The 19,633-nt window shown below is 31.6% G+C and overlaps 1 protein-coding gene, 1 long non-coding RNA gene and 1 other non-coding gene across 10 annotated transcripts in view; all 3 read left to right on the top strand.

The window, feature by feature from the left end:
• The first annotated feature begins 730 nt into the window (after positions 1-730).
• On the top strand, positions 731-7,958 carry LOC108737685 (transformer-2 protein homolog beta). 8 transcript variants are annotated; one of them, XM_018470785.2, is made up of 8 exons: positions 731-897; positions 1,082-1,246; positions 1,772-1,861; positions 2,159-2,438; positions 3,253-3,428; positions 4,190-4,231; positions 4,935-5,035; positions 7,495-7,958. In XM_018470785.2, exons 2-8 carry the CDS (start codon positions 1,176-1,178, stop codon positions 7,524-7,526), a joined length of 792 nt encoding a protein of 263 aa, XP_018326287.1. In that variant the 5' UTR covers positions 731-897; positions 1,082-1,175; the 3' UTR covers positions 7,527-7,958. The 8 variants fall into 8 exon arrangements, with proteins under 8 accessions (XP_018326287.1, XP_018326279.1, XP_018326228.1 ...); XM_018470777.2 differs by having other exon boundaries at positions 1,076-1,246; XM_018470726.2 differs by having other exon boundaries at positions 733-897; positions 1,146-1,246; positions 7,495-7,956.
• A 1,748-nt stretch (positions 7,959-9,706) lies between these two features.
• Positions 9,707-19,633, top strand: part of LOC108737988 — an 89,080-nt gene continuing 79,153 nt past the window's right edge. Inside the window, exon 1 of the long non-coding RNA XR_001937931.1 lies at positions 9,707-9,844. This is a non-coding gene — a long non-coding RNA (uncharacterized LOC108737988). The remainder of the gene's footprint in view (positions 9,845-19,633) is intronic.
• Trnam-cau lies at positions 18,792-18,864 on the top strand. Its single transcript has one exon. It is a non-coding gene; the product is annotated as a tRNA-Met (tRNA).

Genomic DNA, 19,633 nt, shown 5'->3' with positions numbered 1-19,633 from the left:
TCAAAAATTTCGCACGTTATATTCAGAACGAAGTCGTTTTCTATATCATTTTATCGACTTATTTAGTTTTATCCTAATTAATATAATATTTTGCCAGATATCTATTTGATAATTTTTATTATAAATTCTTTATTAAAATTTTAAAATTCTAACTTGCGTTTATAAAACTTTTTCACTTGATAAAATTTTATGTTGCAAGACAGTTTATTAAAAAAATGCATTTAAATATTTACAGCTGCATAGATTTTTAAAACACACTGTATATTATAAATTATAAGACATTTATGTGACATCTGGCGGAGAATAGGCAAACTTGTCGGTGAGAACTTTCTTTTTCTAGCCAGAAATTGCAAATCTGTATGTACTTATAAATGCATTAATCTATTACTTTAACTAATAACTAGTTCATTTTTTTCAAATGGACATGATATTAGTCAGTTTGCATTATTATTTTCTATTACATCTCTGCTACAAGTTGATTTACTATTTTTATTGTTTACTACCTACCAGCATGCACCCATATTGCAAATTCTAATTTGAATAGATTGAATAGATAATATTTAATTTATGATTCTTCAACTTTCGCTTATTTACGGATAAAAATGTGGATTTAGTTGTCGTTCTTATTGTTTTTGTTGATTAAGGATTTAAATTGTCGCGCGTGAAAAGGTAAAGAAGAGAGGAAACATTGCAATTGACAGTTGTTTAATTTCGGCCAATCCGCGCATGTTTGTCAGGTAAACTTCCGTTTTCAGTCTGACGCCATCACAAAATCGTGCTTTTGGTATGATTTCATTGGTGAAGTGTAGTAGTTTACAGTGCACGAATTTGGCAGCCTAATTGAAGTTATTTGAGTATTTCCAGGTTTCTTTCGCTGGTGATATGAGCGACCGAGACGTAAGTACTATTTTTAAGCTATGTTTTAAAAATAGGAAAAGTGATGTGTTTGGTTGTGTTGTGCCGGTACTTCTCGCGCTAACCCAGTCACGTTTTCTACGCATTATATCCAAAAACACGCTTTACCAATTTTTATATGATCAGAAAAGATAATTTTATTTATAAACATTAAAATTAGTTGTAGTTTCAGTCCCTAAAGATAAAGGCGTGAGCTCGTGTAATATTGATCAAACTGTTGTTAAATATAGGAAAGCCATTCGTTACCACCCCATAAACAGATGAACGACCACTCACCACACGCAAAGCGAGACGAATCTCCAAGAAATCACAAAGGCAAGAGTTACTCAAGGTTAGTACAGTATACACTACATTTCTATAGTGCAACTTTTTATTCTAAATATTAGAAACAAGACAATAACAAATCTATTCTGTGCAATGGTTTCATTGATAGTTTTACAACTCTTACCTAAAACCTGTGGTTATTGAGAGATTTCGTTTATATAGAAGCCTACTCGATTCACACAGGAATATTATTTCTGAAAATCCCGTGCAGATATACAAGTTTCACATATACTCAGCTCCGATAATTTTCATACAGCTTTTCTATTTAGTTTGATTATGAAGTAGTTACATTTTAGGTATGGATTTTATTTAAAAATTGTATTGTAAGCATAGTGAGAAAGGTTAATGTTTTGAACAGAATTAAGTAACTTGTCAACACAGTTTTGTTGAGTTTTATCTGATATATCAGTTACTAGTTTTGCTTGAGAAAAATGCCAAATGCTTTTACTTATGTGTGTATTTACTTAATGTGTTCTGTTTTCTCGAGTTTAAGAGAAAGTATTTACTATATAAAGTACTATGATGATTTCAGGAGCCCTAGCCATTCTCGTAAAATGTATAGGGAAGGGGAACGTGATAGAGAAAGGAGAGGTGGAAGAGATGACAGAGACAGAAAGTACAGGTAATTAAATCTTTAAATATATTTTTGGAAAGGGCCTCAAATATAAAATAGTTTTGAAAAAATCAAATTTTCGAGAAGGTTGATTCTTTTCTGACTTCATATGGGTATATTTTTAAAGGGAAGGTATTGTAAGATGCACTAATAAACACGAATAACTTAGTCTACAGTAAGAATATGAAATTTGATTTTCGATTTGTATAGAACAGTTTTACCATGCATGCATACATTTCTGGCAATGGTTATTACAATTTTTAAATTTATGTACTTTTGATAATGAAAAGACTATTTACTTTTTAGATCGCGCAGTAGATCACGTTCAGACAGACACTACAAAACTTCAAAATATTCTCGTAGTAGGTCACGTTCTCATTCTCGTGGCAAAGGTTACAGTCGCAGATCTCATTCTCACAGTCCTATGTCAAGTAGAAGACGACACCTCGGTACCCGGGACAATCCCAAACCGTCACGATGCTTGGGCGTTTTCGGTTTAAGTGTCTACACAACAGAGGAGGAGTTGTACCACATTTTCTCAAAATATGGTCCTGTCGAACGAGTACAAGTAGTTATTGATGCTAAGGTTAGTCTTTATAAACCCTTTTTAATTATTTATTTGAGGAATTCATTTCATTTCCATAAAATTAATGACACTAATACTTATTTATAGAACTTTTCCTTAAGTTATGTCAAAAGGGCAATATAATTGTTTGATTTAAAGAATTATATATTTAATTTTTAACAAATTGGGCAATTTTATGTCATTTTTAGGTTCCAAGTAGTTTAATTTAATTTTTAATAAAAACTAAAGAATACGAAGATTGAATAGATTTTTTTTTATGTAACTGGAAATTGCAGATTCTTCTATGGTTTTCTAAATCTTTTTATTTTGGTGAAAGCAAATATGCAACAAAATGCCTTATATTTATTTTTATATTCTTTTTATCAAAGCCGCACAATGTGTCCTAAACCTGTGAATTTGAGTTGTTTTGTCCTAAATACAAAATGCCTTGATGCACACAGGGAGAAGAAATTTTAGAAATTGACACTGGCGAAAGTTTACGTTTTCGTTTAGTTCATTTATACTAAAGACAGTGAATCTGTATACGGATATGTACTAACCATGTACCATTTGTACCAAAAACAATTTAAATCTTAAATGTATTGTATATAAGAAAACTTTAATAGATCCCATTTTTTTTTTTGGGCATGTTACCTCTGTTTGCTTTCATGTTTTTCTCTTTTAAAATTTAAAACGAAGTTGTACTAGATTTTGAAAAAAGTTCATTTATGTTATTTTTATGACTACATAATTTGTTAGTCATTAACTACTGATCTTTATTTTGTAATTTATTTATATAGGTCATAATTAAAAAGTATTTTTGTTTGTGTTATAGACTGGTAGATCAAGGGGCTTCTCTTTTGTATATTTCGAGAACACAGACGATGCAAAGGTAGCCAAAGACCAATGCAATGGAATTAAAATCAATGGTAAAAGTATAAGAGTTGATTTCTCCATAACCGAAAGAGCACACACCCCAACACCTGGGATTTATATGGGAAAACCAACATAGTAAGTTAGACATCAATGTTCATTTGAATTTCCAAATGTAACAACATTCTGCATCATCTAGTTGTAATCGTTTTATACTGGATGACATTGTTATATTTTGGTAAAGTAATTGTAGGAGGTCTTTAGGCAAGATACTGAGCAGGTGAACAGGTTAATTAATCTTGCAAAGGCACCTCTTTACATTATAATCTGAGTGAATCTTTGCAAATTATTAACTTTTTAAATTAGCTATTTAAAAAAGAATGGTTATTTTGTTTAACATTACGAAATCGTCATTAGTCACTTCATTATTTATGGACTGTTGGATTGTTTTGTTTACTTATATACACATTCTATTGTTAAATTCCTTTGGATTTTCAAGTTATTAACGAGATTGCTATATTTATAAGGTGCCCTAATAGGTTTCCCTCTTTTTTCTATATTGTCTATAATCTGTCTATTAATGCTATCTGTCCACATTTTCTCTAGATGATTTCAACAGCGCATCTAAATTGCCTTCTCCACAATTTTGATTAGGGTTCATGTTTCGCATATACAATGTTATACTTTAAATGTATGTGTTAATTAGTTTTTTTTTCCTTATATTTTTATTAATATGCAAAAAGTAAATAATTTAAATGCTTAAACATCATTACAGAAAACAATAACAATATCTACAATTGATATCAAAGCGAAAATAGCCATAGCCAACAAACATTTTATAGGACAATCAAATTTGTTTCATTTGTTCAATTGGTAATTTATGTGTGTTTTATTTACAGTGAGCGTTGGGACCGCAGAAGAGACCGCGATAGAGATAGAGAGTAAGTTACATATTTTGTTGTAAAGTATTTTTTTCTTAGATTGAATTTTTTAAAGCGTAACTGTATGCTACTGTGAATTACCTGTTTTTGTTTGAGAAGTCATATTATTTTATGTCACTTATGATTTCTTGTATAAACAGGGATATAATTGATTTTGAAACTTCTTGCACGTTAAGATATGTTAACAACGTTTTAATTACATATCTGACACAGTTGTTTCACAACAGAATTGAATGACAAAAAGATATAAAACAAAATTTAAAATAGTAATAAAGAGAAAGTGTAGTGTTTTAAACCCAATTTTGAATAGTACTAAAGTCAAAGGTATAATGAAATTTTTAATCGTTGGACAATAAATAGTCGTTTGTTTTATATCTTTTTTATATATTAGTTGAGAGAGAGATCTGTTTGTGTACGCCTTAATTTGCATTAATTAAATATAATGAAATTTATCGTGCGTTGGTAATAAAATCTAGATGATTTATTAAAGATGCCTTGCTCTGTTTAATTTTTGGTATATGATCATAATTTTTAAATTTGCTTTTATATTAGTATATCATTCACTAATTTTGGTGGCATTCAGGGATGCTTAGTTTAAATACCTGTTTTTAATTATTTGCCATAAAATGGAGTTGCTGTTGTTGCTGTTGTCGTCAGTGTTAGTGGGTGTCGGGATGCATGTTCATGATTCTTTAATTTTCAGTGATTATTACTACCGTTCTTCTAGATACCGCAGATCCCCATCGCCATATTATCGTCGCAGTAGGCGTTACGATCGTTCCCGTTCCAGATCTTATTCTCCACGTAAGTAAAAGAAAAAATATTAAATATTGTTTGTTATTGTTAACACACATAGGTAGTAGCTCCCAGAAAATCTTCTTCTCTTGTTTTAATTATGTATTCATATATTTTTCCTCTATAATTTTTAATTGATCTTATTTAATTTTCCGTTTTCTTATCCTATTTTCCTCTTTCTAATTCAGTGATAGTAGTAGTAACTTTCTCATAAAACACGACATTTTTAATAATACACTTTGCATACTTTGCGTTAGTTGTAACCTGCATGTTCCACTGTCTCCTGTCAAAATTTCTTCTAAGCTTGTTATTTGAATGCAGTGTCTCCTCTTCAAACTGATCGTGTTCTCTCCTAAATTTTTTCTTTGCTTTTGCTTTATTAATGGTATTTTGAAGAGATTTTAGTGTCCAATTTTCCTGTTATAAAAATTAAAGTATGTTCTACACCCTGTATAATAGAACTAGATGTATTACCATTGCAATATTTCTATTGCAAATTTTAAGTTACTTTCTCTTATTCGTTAGGGATTTAATCAAATACTCTGCACCACAATCATATTTCAATTTACCCAATTTTAATTTTTAGTTGATTGTTGTTTATAGTAAAATGCTTTTTTTGTAATTACGCGACACTTGAATTTTTATAACATGAACTACCTAGTGGACGTTTATGATATACTACAGTGCACTAGAATTTTTTGCTTTTTTTTTCCAGAAACGTTTAAATAAAACGTTAGTAAAGAAACAATGGGTGGTATGCATAAAGTTAAATCCATGGTATAGTCTCCATTTTTAAAATACCCACTACATTTGAAATACATAAAGATGTAAATAGAATCTTAAACTGTATTTTCTTGAGGATCTGTTCACTCATTCGAGTCCTGACCCAGATTTTTGTATACGTAAATGATTGTATTTGCTCACACTGAAGAGTATAATCTCAGCTATCGCACATATAAATACCAATTTTTTGTAAAGTTTACTACCATTTTTGAAAATATACGTGCAAATATAAATTTTACTTAGGGATAAAGAGCGAGTAGATCTTTAAGAATATAGTGTAAAAACTCACATGTCTGAGATTCTATTCACATTTTTAAGCTTTTCAAATGGAATGGCTACTATAAAAATGTGACACTATATACATAACAAATATCTTTAAATTCTGATTTTGAATTTATTAATGCGTACATTCGTAAGCAGTGTTTTATTAATTTGATTGGCGTATTTATAGAGGATGATAATTTTGATTGATTTTGTCTAACTGTAAATTTACAAAGGAATCATAAAAGTTGTAAAGTACCTAATTAATATCACTAGGTTCTAATGCACAATAAGCAATTTCAAACGTATAAAACTAAAAAGTTTTGTATGGAATGGTTTTTTGAATGTGTGAATTCATACGTAGTATGAAATAAGGTTTTATTGTGTTAATATGATATTGTGCAATTTATAAAGTTGTTTAAACAATGCGAATACACTGAATACTGGGCTGTCAAGAATTTTGTTAGCTAGAAGATTTTACATTTTTATATAAGAAGTACTGTCATTAAATAAACAGGCCAATCAACCTTTGTCGAATTTCTGTATGTTTAAGATAACAAAATAATAAGTTACTTTTTAAATATTACTTTTATTTACGAATTGGCTATTTTTATTTTATGACACTGGATTTGTATTTTTTTTTTAGAAATATCTACATTAAATAATTTTGTATAATGTAGCACAGTTTAAAAGTTCGAATACTTTGGTAATCGTTTTTCTTCATTTATCGTTAGTTAGTAGAATGATGCACGCTATTATTACATTTTCTTGAAAGTGGAACTCTTTGTTAATATGTTTTTATTCTAATCCTAATTTCAGGTCGTTATTAAAACAAATCTCGCCCTGGACACGCGACGTCATAAATATTGAATGGATATTTAGTTTTTAGATTAATAGTTTATAGTTATCATTGCGAAGGAGTTTTCACACACTGACGCGTATCGAGATGTACGAAAAAATTAATGTGTAAGGACTTCTTCGTTGAATATGTTTCTCCTTTTGTACACTTTTTAAGTTTTTGATTTTCCTTGTTTTGGCACACAGAAAAAAGGTGATCGAACACAATAGCGTTAACAGCTGTTTGAAAATCTTTTTCCTGCACCAACAAAGAAAAAAATTCGTTATTAAAAATTACGATTAATATCCTATTTATTATATTAATAATTTGTGTACAACTCAGCTTTTAATCGGTTCCAGCCCAGATCGACGATTAGGACTGTTGTTTATTCTTTTTATTTGATTTTGTACGTCGTGTATAAAAGTTCTAGATGTTGAAAAAGTATTTCTTTTTTTAAAAAACAAAATCGAGTCTTGTGATTTAATGATTGAACATTTGACTAATTACAATTAGTAATAGTGATAAACTTAATGTTAGTTGTAATAAATTTCATTACATGACTAATATTGCTTTCTCTGTTAAAAAGGGGTAAGAATAAGAACAAGAGGTATTGGATGATGATGATGAAATTGAATGAAGTTTGTGTTAGGAATTTCTCAAGTTAATCGCCTATTGAAAAAGAATGAAAAAAGTCATGAAAAGACGGATTCTCTTGCCGAATCGAATCGCTTCTTGCGCCCTAAGAACGAAAATTTGAAAATGAAACACTCACACCCTTCAGTCTCGTATGTTGTGACAAATCGAAAAGAAAGTCAGAAAAACGGAAAATTTGCGAATATTCAGAAAATCTGCTTGCTGTCGCTCGCTGAATGTCAAAAGAAATCTTCCCCTTTGTGTCATAGAAGACATCTTAGTGTTTTTATTGGTTTGAGTTGTATGTTGTTTGTTCCATTCGTTTAATAGGTTTGGACGAACTCATACACTTCTCTAACCATTTCTTTTTCTGTTTTATAGGGCTTCTTTCTAATAATTATCAAATAAATGATGAGATTAAAGAAAGAAAGGGATTTTTGTAACAAAACATCCCCCTATAACACCATCATCCTTATTTTTCCTTCTTCTTTCACAACATATTACTTTTTAAGACGTCCAACGCGAGCTTAACAATTTATAAACAAACTTTAAAGAGACAAATTTATAGAATGGTTGAATTGCTAAGTATAAAATCAGCGGGATTTCAGTAAAAATTTCTATGAAATTAACAATTTCCTTAAGTTTACTTCGTTGATCTTTTAATGTGCACTAACAAAGAGGCAAAGCACGGTAGATTGTTATAAGATAATGTTTAAGGTAAGTAAAATATTTTAAACATGACTATAAACTACGTTAATAACAAAACGAAACAACTGTTTAATTAGTTCTAACAGTGGTAATTTCAAGGGTCATACGTGGTTCAGAAAAAGCCAATTTCTAGCATCTGAAGTTTTTGAAAGGTCAATCTCAACTTGAGGCATACAAATAACTTCTTAATACTATTATTTGTGTAGCTAAACTATAAATTCATATTTTTATACCGTGGAATCTTGAATAAATAGTTCTTTTAAATAACAATGATGTAGCTGCGAACTTTATCTTTTTAGAGTTAATTTAGATATCTACTGTGAAAATTGGCTGTTCCGATTTTTTAATTTATGAAGATTATGAATATCCTATAATAGTTAATAAATTGAAATTATTGCGACACCCTGTATATAGACCGTCTGTCGGGGATTTCCGAGCGTATATACCATATTACATACAGCAGTGTACCGAATTCGATAGGTTGCATAACTACAACAGGGAAATTTAGCAAAAATAATTTAATGGAACTTTCTTATACTACACCATTTACAGCGTTGTAATTAAGTTAAGCGGTTGCATAACTACGGTAAACATTTTTAAAAACAATTATTTAAAAGCTTTGGTCGTATTGCAATACAAAAATACGTCGCTGAGTGATTCCATCCCTTACTTAAGATTTATAATCAAATTTAAAGGTAAATAAAAAATTATTAGTATCCCTCGAGCTTTTCGAAAGTTTCAAAATACGTTTATAGATTCTCGTTGTCTTATCAATAAAATATGTTTGCAATAAATTACCTTTTTAAATTTATATTAAAAGTTTATTTTATCTTTAACATTTCATTCAAGTAGTTGTTAGTAATTTTAAACCCCGCGTCCTTAGAGTAAAATTGATTACTTAATAAAATTTTACACCCCTTCCTCATATGATAAAAGATAATGGAACATTTTTAATCCATTAAACATTACTATTATAAGTTATATCAATTCGTTAAGTCATAAAAAATAAAATGCACATCTATATTAAAATTGCATTGATTGATTGTATGACAGTCCTTACAATATTTTCATTTTATTTTAATAACAAAAATTTACAAAACAATATTTCAACCACCTATAATATGTTGTCTAAAAAGTTGTCAGGACTGTACTTAAATTCCAGGTTGATATGAGTAAATAGATAGCTATTATTTAAATTCCTTATTTTTTTATTATTCCCTATACGGATAGGAAGGTTGTTTCTTATCGGTTTAAGTTTTATTATGAGGAGTTAGTTAATCGTCACATTTAAAGTTATTTCCATTTAGTATTGAAGCTAGACGAGCACAGTATAATGTAGAGGGAGTAAGAGAGAGAACGAATCGGACAGCATGTTTATGGAAAGTTGATATATGTTGTGTCTTGTTTTTATGGGATCATTAATATAGATCACAGCAACCTGTTGTACTATAGAAGAACGCGGCTGCCATCTTGTATTATTTATTCGGTGAAAGTGATTATAATAAGACAATTAGCTTTTGTTTTTACGGTAATTAAGTGCGAAAATGTGCGATCATGGAAACATAGGCACCAATTTGACGACGGTCGTGTTCCAAGTAAGTCTTTCATTATTGACAATGTCTTTAACAACTATAAAATTTAAATGTATTTGTTTATGGTCACTTGTGTCGGTGCTCTGGTTATGTTCAAAGCCGGTAGCATGGGACAGTGTAGGTATTTGGTTACCAGGTGTATGTAGGTACATATTATGTTATTAATACTAATACTACAAATGCCCACAAAGTATTAACGCAAATTGCATAATGACAGTATTTTGGTACAACTACCTATAAATGTAATTACTTAGGTGGAAGTAATATTTTTTAATTAATTCAATAATTGTTTAATCTTGATCTTTATGTTATGATCCAAGTGTATGTAAAAATTGGGGTGGTGTTGTAATTGCTTCATAGAAGCAATTAAATTGATTACTTTTAATTACGCTTAATTGACGAAAATTAATCATAGAACCAGTACCTAAATGCACCCAAATCGTAAATACTAAGTTGCATCAAAGTACTCAATATCCCTTGAAAAAATATTATTAAGCTTTATTGAAATTATTTACTACATTTCTAAAACTTATTATTAACTTACCCGTATTAATCTATCTACTCTCCCCTCCCTTATTACTTTCCTATGCCACACTTCTTTCGCTGCCCTAAAGACAAAAACAACCCCCCCATTCTCATTCACCAATGCATAACTCTTTTCCTAGTTTTACTATCCTCACATCCTCCTGACATATGCTTCAGACATTCTACGTAACTCCCTACCACATATTTTACACCGTCTGACTTGTTCCTTTTTCCAATATTTGCATCCCCTACTCGCATTCCTTGTCCTAAATTTTGCTTGTTTATTTCCCTCCCTTCTAAATACTTTGCCATCCGATAATTTTGCCAGTCCCTCTACAAAATCTACTTCAGGCCTACCACATATCCTGGCTCTTATTTTTCTTAGATTCTCTCCCCTTATCATTTCCCTGGTACCTTTTCCCCTTCAATTCTACTATATTGTTGATCCATTTCCTCAACAATTCCCTCACTTGGTCTTGATTGATTTTTAATATCTACATATGTATTTTTCGTCTCTATTTCCAATATATTTTTTCCCTATTGTCCCTTACTGGTATCACCTTCTTCCAGCTTTCCCAACCTATCCTCTCCTTTTTCATCGCATTTTCCCACTTCCTCCTACGTTTAGTCGCACTCCTTATTGCATAATCTGACGTACTATCTCTAATTATAATACCCACTTGATATATCTTTTACACAAAATATTAATCTGTTTCTTCCTCCCATCTCCATATTTCCACTCCATAAAACACTAAACTTGTCATCATCACATTGAGTAACATCAGTTTCCTACTCCTTGATTGTTGATGTGGTAATGTGCATCTCATTCCTATTATTATACCTCAACATATATCCTAAATATGCATAATTCTTCACTTTTTGTATCACTAACCCCTCCCATGTTGTTTTGTTTCTTCCCTTCTTTCTTCCTTAAAATTTAATTTTTCACTATTTAGCTCTAGCCCTTTCTGGAATATATACCTACTTTTCCAACTTTTCTACCTTTTCCTTCATCCCACAAAATTATCCACCACTAACATCTTAAAACATCTTGTGACTAAAATCTTGAAAATTATGCGATGCTTATATTTAATGCTGCACTTTCTCATCAAGGGGTGGTGAATACAGCATACGCACCGTGGTAAAAAATAAACCTGCGACCTGAGACGTTCTTTTACTTTTTCTCTCAAGGTGCGTAATTTACTAATTTCATCATGGAACAGAAGTTTTTTTGGATTGAATGGAATTTAAAACGTACAGCGATTTAATCGAATCTTTGCCAATTCAAAAAAAGGTTAAAACATATTGTTTATGAGGTAGCATTTAGTTGCCCTAATAATTCAACAAATTTATTCTATAACTCGTAAAAAGGAAATAAGTATTTTTAATCATCATGGCTACCTAAACTCTTCTATAAGCTGAAAACACATAATAATTAGCTCTGAAAAGCGGTGATTTTCGTTACAATATATTGATGATTTTTGATAATTTGTTCCGAACAAGCGCTTTACAAATAGAATATAAAATTTAAATGCGATATATTTATATACAATGGATATATCTTCACGATTACTCTTTCATACCATTACCTTTACTCTTAACATTGTCTTTATATTACCTCCACTCCTTGCTGTAGTCTTTTAGCACAATAGGACAATGTTAAAAGTAATGGTTATGGTATGAAAGGTAATTGGTAAAATATCCTATCTAATGGATATACTGTAAATTGTGCTACAGAAGTATTAATATTAATACGAAACATGACATAACATAACTGAAGCTTTGACTCTACATCATCTAAATTGAGAATTAAATATACTGACAACGTTGTGCTACCTTTACATGAATTTGAGATAGTAACATTAAATACTGAGTATCCTTGACAGCTCGTAAGTCCCTAATTTTTTTCTTTGGTACCAAATTAGCTCCTTTCTTGTGTCTTCCATTAAACACTTTTATTCATAGTCGATTTGGCTTGATTTTGTTTCTATTTTTATTGCAAGTTTCAATTTATCGAAAACGTAAAACTGGATAGAATATAAATGAAAATTCTTTGAATAAAAGTGAACACACTGTATCCACTCACTAAGGATAATGAGATAGGACGGTAGAAGATCGTTTAGGGACACCAATAAAAAAGGGACTTTAAGTATAAAGAAAAGAGCCGCTTCAATTCGGACGTATCAGCATCGGAAAATAAATTAAAGAAAAGAAAACGAGATTAAGGGCTTCACAAATACGAAAAGCAATTACTCAAATAAAGAGACAACTCCTAGACCTGACTAAATTGAGCCTTTTCGAGTGGCTATTGATCCGTTCGCGGTTCGAATTGATTTGAAGGAGCAAATATTGAAACTGAATTGAATGAATTGTCATTGGGGGTATAGGTTGTTAATAGTCGTCGTCGAATGCTACACCATACACCTCTGTGTGTAGGATATCTATATGTACATGTACCATATGTCCTCTGCTACCGTTATTTCCGTTGGTTTTGTATCAGTTAATTGATGTAACCTGACCGAATTGGTCGAAATGACCGGCGGTTTTTTCTTTTCTTTTCTTCTTTTGCTTAGAAGTAGAAACATAAAAAGGTATAAAATATCTGTACAAAAACAGGAAATGATATCCCTTATAAGGGATATCATTTCCTGTTTTTGTACAGATATTTTATACCTTTTTATGTTTCTACTTCTAAGCAAAAGAAGAAAAGAAAAGAAAAAACCGCCGGTCATTTCGACCAATTCGGTCAGGTTACATCAATTAACTGATACAAAACCAACGGAAATAACGGTAGCAGAGGACATATGGTACATGTACATATAGATATCCTACACACAGAGGTGTATGGTGTAGCATTCGACGACGACTATTAACAACCTATACCCCCAATGACAATTCATTCAATTCAGTTTCAATATTTGCTCCTTCAAATCAATTCGAACCGCGAACGGATCAATAGCCACTCGAAAAGGCTCAATTTAGTCAGGTCTAGGAGTTGTCTCTTTATTTGAGTAATTGCTTTTCGTATTTGTGAAGCCCTTAATCTCGTTTTCTTTTCTTTAATTTATTTTCCGATGCTGATACGTCCGAATTGAAGCGGCTCTTTTCTTTATACTTAAAGTCCCTTTTTTATTGGTGTCCCTAAACGATCTTCTACCGTCCTATCTCATTATCCTTAGTGAGTGGATACAGTGTGTTCACTTTTATTCAAAGAATTTTCATTTATATTCTATCCAGTTTTACGTTTTCGATAAATTGAAACTTGCAATAAAAATAGAAACAAAATCAAGCCAAATCGACTATGAATAAAAGTGTTTAATGGAAGACACAAGAAAGGAGCTAATTTGGTACCAAAGAAAAAAATTAGGGACTTACGAGCTGNTTAGAAAGAATAGGAGAACAGAGGACTCTATGGAAGTCAATAAAAAATAGGCGAGATAGGTTGGTAGGACACCTTTTCAGACATGAAGGTCTAGTCAGAGACATATTAGAGGCAGAAACAGGAGTTAGGAAGGGTAGAGGTAGACCTAGATTAGGTTACTGTTCTCAAATAGTTAAGGATGTAGGCTGTTCTAGTTTTAGGGAAATGCGAAGTTTAGCTCAGGATAGGAAAGAGTGGAGGTATGTGTCCAACCAGTCTTAGGACTGACGACCTTATGATGATGATGATGATCTTTTTAAAGTAAGTTATATATTATGTGTATATTGGTCTCATCCATTTCATTATCATAAGGTCGACAGTCCTAAGACTAGTTGGACACTCATCTCCACTATTTCCTATCCTGAGATAACCATATTTTTAACTATTTGTGAACAGTAACCTAATCTTGGTCTACCTCTTAACTCCTGTTATTTCTGTTTCTAATATGTCTTTAACTAGCCCTTCATGCCTAAGGTGTCCTACCAACCTATCTCGCCTATTTCTTATTGACTTCCGTAGAGTCCTCTGTTCTGCTATTCTTTCTTATACCTCTTCATTTCTAACCTTCTCTATCCACGGTATTCTCATCATTTCTAACGCTTCTAACCTTTTCTTTTCCTCCGCGCCCACCGTCCATGTTTCGCACCCATACATACACCTTTAACAATCTTTTTCGATTTTCTACATTAATCGTTGGCGAACATAGAAGTGACTTCTTTTTATTGAAGGCGACTCGACCCTCCTGCGCTATCCTCTGCTTTATATCCCTCATCCATTTAAAAATTGTAAATTTTTCCATCGACGATTGTACATTAACATATGTACCTACTAGGAATTAAGACTGTTTTTTTTTTGTTTCTGCTCCAATTTGTCAATCTTTTAGCGTCGTATCTTAAGAACTCGTAAACGTTAAGCTTCGTAGAACGACGCAAACAGGATTTGTTTTTCATTCCTTTAACATTAGAAAAATTACGGTATCACTCAACTGTGAGTAATTTGGTCTTGGTCTTACATATTCGGCATTGGTTTTAGTCTTGGTCTTGTTCGTCTTGCATAAATGCAGGACCAAGTTCAAGACTGCAAAACAAAAATCCAATTTTGCTCTCACTAATCTAAATTCGACGTATAACTCCGATTTTTGCTTTTAAATCCATATACATCAAACATCTAACATAATCGTATGTTTTAAGCGTTATTTGCCGCCTTTTTGGATGTGATGTCAAAAGTTAGCCAGACTAACTACTTTTTAATGATGCCACCCCACCAAACGAAAAAGAGAAAAAGGGCTTCTATGTCAAAATATTCCCGTTCAGATGAAATTTCATTGCCGCATCCGTGGTCCATATGCAAATTTAGATTAAGTTAGTTTTGACTGGTGTCGGCTTAATTTAAAAGCCGTCCGAAATGAACCGAGCAAATTCACACTTCTAATTAAAATCGGCAAGTTATTTATAATGTCTCGGGGGAGCTCGAATAATTATGCTTAATTAATAGAACTAAACACCGACAAATTTCACGCTACTTCGTCGGATGATCTTCCGTGTCTTCCTGGCGGGTCTTTGATCTTCTTCGTACGAGATAAAGAGACGTTTCTGTTACCATTACTCTTTCGTACGATACATATATATATGTATACATATTATATGCACACATTTGTGTCATTTGTATAAATACATCCATATGTCTTTAGGTGTTGTCGTATGAACAAATGTGATTTAATAAAGTGGCGTGGCAGTGTAAGACAGGGTCGTAGATAAAAATTATTTATATATTAAAAAAAAACAGTTTGATTAAAAATAGAGAATGTAAGGGGATATGGACCAAAAAAAGGTATAGCAAGTTAGGAAGGGCTTGATAGATTATTAGTATAATCTGGGTTTCAGTGGCGGATTTAGGCTTGCTGTCGCCGTTTTTGATGAAATAAATTTCATTAACTTTGATATGATATTTTTATTTTAAAATCTTTNCAAATAAAAGAGAACAATCGAGACAACTGTGATAATGAAAACCGTTGAAGCTAGTTAATATGAAATATAAGAAGAACAAGCAAATCAGTAATTATTAAATAGGTGGTAAAACATTGTTAAACGCACAAATGTGTTGTAGTCGAAGTAGTTTGTATGAAATTATATGACAAAATGATTTATAAAAACCAATGTACCAAACTAAATATGTGGGATCCTTAAATGGAAGAGTCTTTTACGTGTCCATGACAAATTATAAGGATATTGGTGTTGAAAATGTTAAGCTTACGAAATACAGTAGAACCTCCTATAACTCGAACATCAAGGGATACGAGAAAATTCGAGTTATAGTTTTCTATTTATGGAGGATTTTGATTCGACTTGTAAAAGTTAAGATTTGGTGTACTTACATTGTCGGCAAATCTTTAAAGTCGATAACTTAGTTTTCTTCGAACTATAGACGTAATAAGTTTTAAATTATCGAGTTGTAAAATAAAACATTGCCATGTTCGAGATACAGACGTCCAATTTAATTTTTCGACTTATTCTTTACTCACTGATTATTTCGACTAATATAGGGTTGATATTTCGAGTAATGGAGATTTTAGGGCTTGAAGGGAAGGGAACAAAACATTTTTGCGAGTTTTGAAGGTTTTCGACTTATCGAGGTTCGACTTAAAGAGGTTCTACTGTATATGTAAATCTACCCTATTTTTTTTTCACACTGAAAACAAATTGAGAAGTTATTCAGAATTAGTAATTTCAAAAAGCTTTATACACAAAAGGTGGTAAGATTATTCCCACTAAAGGAACAAAAAGTAAAGATTCGAGAAGTAAAAAACATTACTCGATAAAGACTATAATTGATTTATTAAAAAATTAGCATCTTACCCACAGATTGGAAAGTAAATTAAAAAATTGAATTACAATATATTCTATACAAAATTTTTTATAAAAACTGATCCGAATCAATTTTTAAAATGGATTGTCTACTTTTTTCGTCTCTAAAATTTTAAGGTTTCAAAAATTTTGCCACCCTATGCGGACGTTGTCGTGAATCCATCACTGATGGGTTTATTTAAAACACGAGATTGTAAACTTAAAGGTGTTTCTTGACTCGTTAATTTCAATATTCTCTGTTTGTTTCTTGTTATTCTTCTTTCGGTTTCAAAGATTTCAAATATGAAAGTTACATTTAGTATGAATGACCATATTCAGTGGGGCTTATTCATTGTAAGATTCATTGATTGAAGCAGCGGGGTTGATTTGACATTTAAACAATTTCTGTTTTTGAAGATTTCCGTTCTAAAGTGCGAGACAATTCAGAAAACGTTGATTTATTTGTTATATACATGGTTTCTACATTATATATTTGTAAAAGTTTGTTATGGAAGTTGTTTAGTAATGAAGTATAACAAAACAAAGAAATAGAAATGTAATTGATGAAGATCGTTCGTTTCGATTATTTTACCGTCAAAGAGTCAGTCAGTCAGTAGCAGTGTCATCTCAGCGGTTAATGACAGACAGACTTGGACAGCTGAGAATTTTAACGACTAACAAATTGTCAAATTAGTCCGTCGCCGCCGCCACGGTGAACAGCCGATGCTAATTGGACGTGAGTGTGTATCTAAGTGTGTATTCCTCCTTTTGAGACGCGCTCTAATAAATCTCTACAGAATTGCTCTATAAATTCATTTATAATCCACCGATCCTTTTTCTGTTTTATGCCGTCCAACCGAAGACATGGTAGGTACCAATACGAGTATATTCCTAATAAAATTTAATTAAGGAAATGACTTGTTAGAAGGAGAGACAATTTAATTAAAATGTTGTAGGAAATTCGGGATATTATAACATTAGAAATATGAGTAGTAGTATGTACTCTGTTCTCGTTCGCTATTTTGGATCCATCCAATAATGAGGAATCATGATTTTGAAACTTATGTATACTATTAAATAAATGCACAATATAGACGTGTTCCCTCATTGATATGGGGTCATAGGATATTCAGTGTTCTCCCCTATTTAATCGATGCAAAATAATCCCCTTTATAGAGCCATAAGTAGCAGTAGAGGTCTCAACGTCTCACGATAGATTTACTTAATATAAAGATATAAAGAAAGGATAGCACAGGGTAGAGTCGCCTTTAACAACAAGAAGAAACTTATTCTATGCTCGCAAACGGTTAATTTAGAAATTCTAAAAAGATTGTTAAAGGTGTACGTCTGGAGCACGGCTTTGTACTGGTGCAAAATGTGGAAGATGAACACGGCGGTAAAGAAAAGGTTGTAAGCATTAGAAATGTGGTGTTACAGGCGAATGATGAGGATTCCGTGGATAGACGAGGTTAGAAATGAGAAAGTGCTACAAAAAGTAAGAGAAAGTCAATAAAAAATAGGCGAGATATGTCCGATTAGGTTAGGTGAGGATACCGTGGATAGAGAAGGATAGAAATGCGTAAGTATTACATAGAGTAGGAGAACAGAGAGTCAATAAGAAATAGGCGAGATAGATCAGATTAGGTGAGGATACCGTGGATCGAAAAGGATAGAAATATGAAGGTATTAAAAAGAGTAGGAGAACAAAAAGAGTCAATAAGAAATAAACGAGATAGGTTGGTAAGACACCTTCTCAGACATGATGAGGCTAGTTAGAGGCATATTGAAAGCAGAAACAGGGGTTAAGAGGAGTAGAGGTTGACCTCGGTTAGATTACTGTTCATAAATAGGTAGTTAAGGATGTGAAATCGCTTTTAATTTGAAACTACTGTTGTTGCTATCAGTTGATATATATCCGTTTGCGATTATTTATTTAGATGGTTCATAGGACCGAATACATACCCTTATTTTTTATTTCTTTATTTTACCATTAACACTATAAGTATCGCCGAGCAAAAGCAAAATCATGTTACATAAATTTCAGTTTATATTTCTATCTACTTGTAAATGTTATAACAATCTTTTTGTATTACTTAATCGGTAAAGTTTTAATAAGGGTTGTTTTCTATAGGTATTCGTCACATAACAGTTAATTTTAAGGGCCTCAGTAGCGCAGTAGGCAGCGCGTAAGTCTCATAATCTTAAGGTCGTGAGTTCGATCCTCACCTGGGGCATTGTTTTCCTTATTTTGATACATATTTCAACTTCTCGGAGATTTTCTTTTACGATTTGTTCAACAAACAAAAAAATACAAAATTGGAAATTGATAGTCCAATTGCGTTTTTTTACACTAAGAATTTGTGGTAAAAACTTGTAAACAATTATGTAGGTAATACCTTCGTTTGTTTGGAAAATACGAAAATCGTTCTAGACTTTTGAAAATCTCATTTTCCTAATTTTATACATATCTCAACTCCTGGAATTTTCATTTAAATCAACTAAAAAAGAAAATATCTTGTTCCTTTACACCAGGAATTTGTAGCAAAAATCCTGTAAACAATTATGTATGCCGAAGGGAAACGACAAACACGTCATACTAAGCGGGCATCATACAAAGCATAGTCTTAGAAAATAATCAACTTTCTATTTTGGTTAGTTATTTAGTTTAATAGAGAGAAAAACTACAAATTGTATTCATTTCTTAACGGAAAAAGAAAAAGAACGATGAATTGTAATATCAATATAAATAAGAAGGGTCAGAAAAATGAGCGAAAATGTTATTATTAATTCAAACTTTCCTATAGAGAATTTAATATGAAAACCAAACTTAACATTACAATTACTTGATATTAAACGGTTGGTCAATACAGGCGGAGTCATAATAAACGAATTCCACTGTATATAACGGAAACAGAAGATTTTATAGAGAATTGAAAACAGGGCAGCTTTGTTTTGGACATCCTGTACGTACACATTTAAAACTGATCCTATAAAGGTAAGCAG

This window comes from Agrilus planipennis, unplaced genomic scaffold, assembly GCF_000699045.2.
Source record: "Agrilus planipennis isolate EAB-ADULT unplaced genomic scaffold, Apla_2.0 scaffold14, whole genome shotgun sequence".
Lineage (NCBI taxonomy): Eukaryota > Metazoa > Arthropoda > Insecta > Coleoptera > Buprestidae > Agrilus > Agrilus planipennis.
The sequence above is the reverse complement of the archived record's forward strand: the minus strand, read 5'-3'. Positions and strand labels throughout refer to the sequence as shown.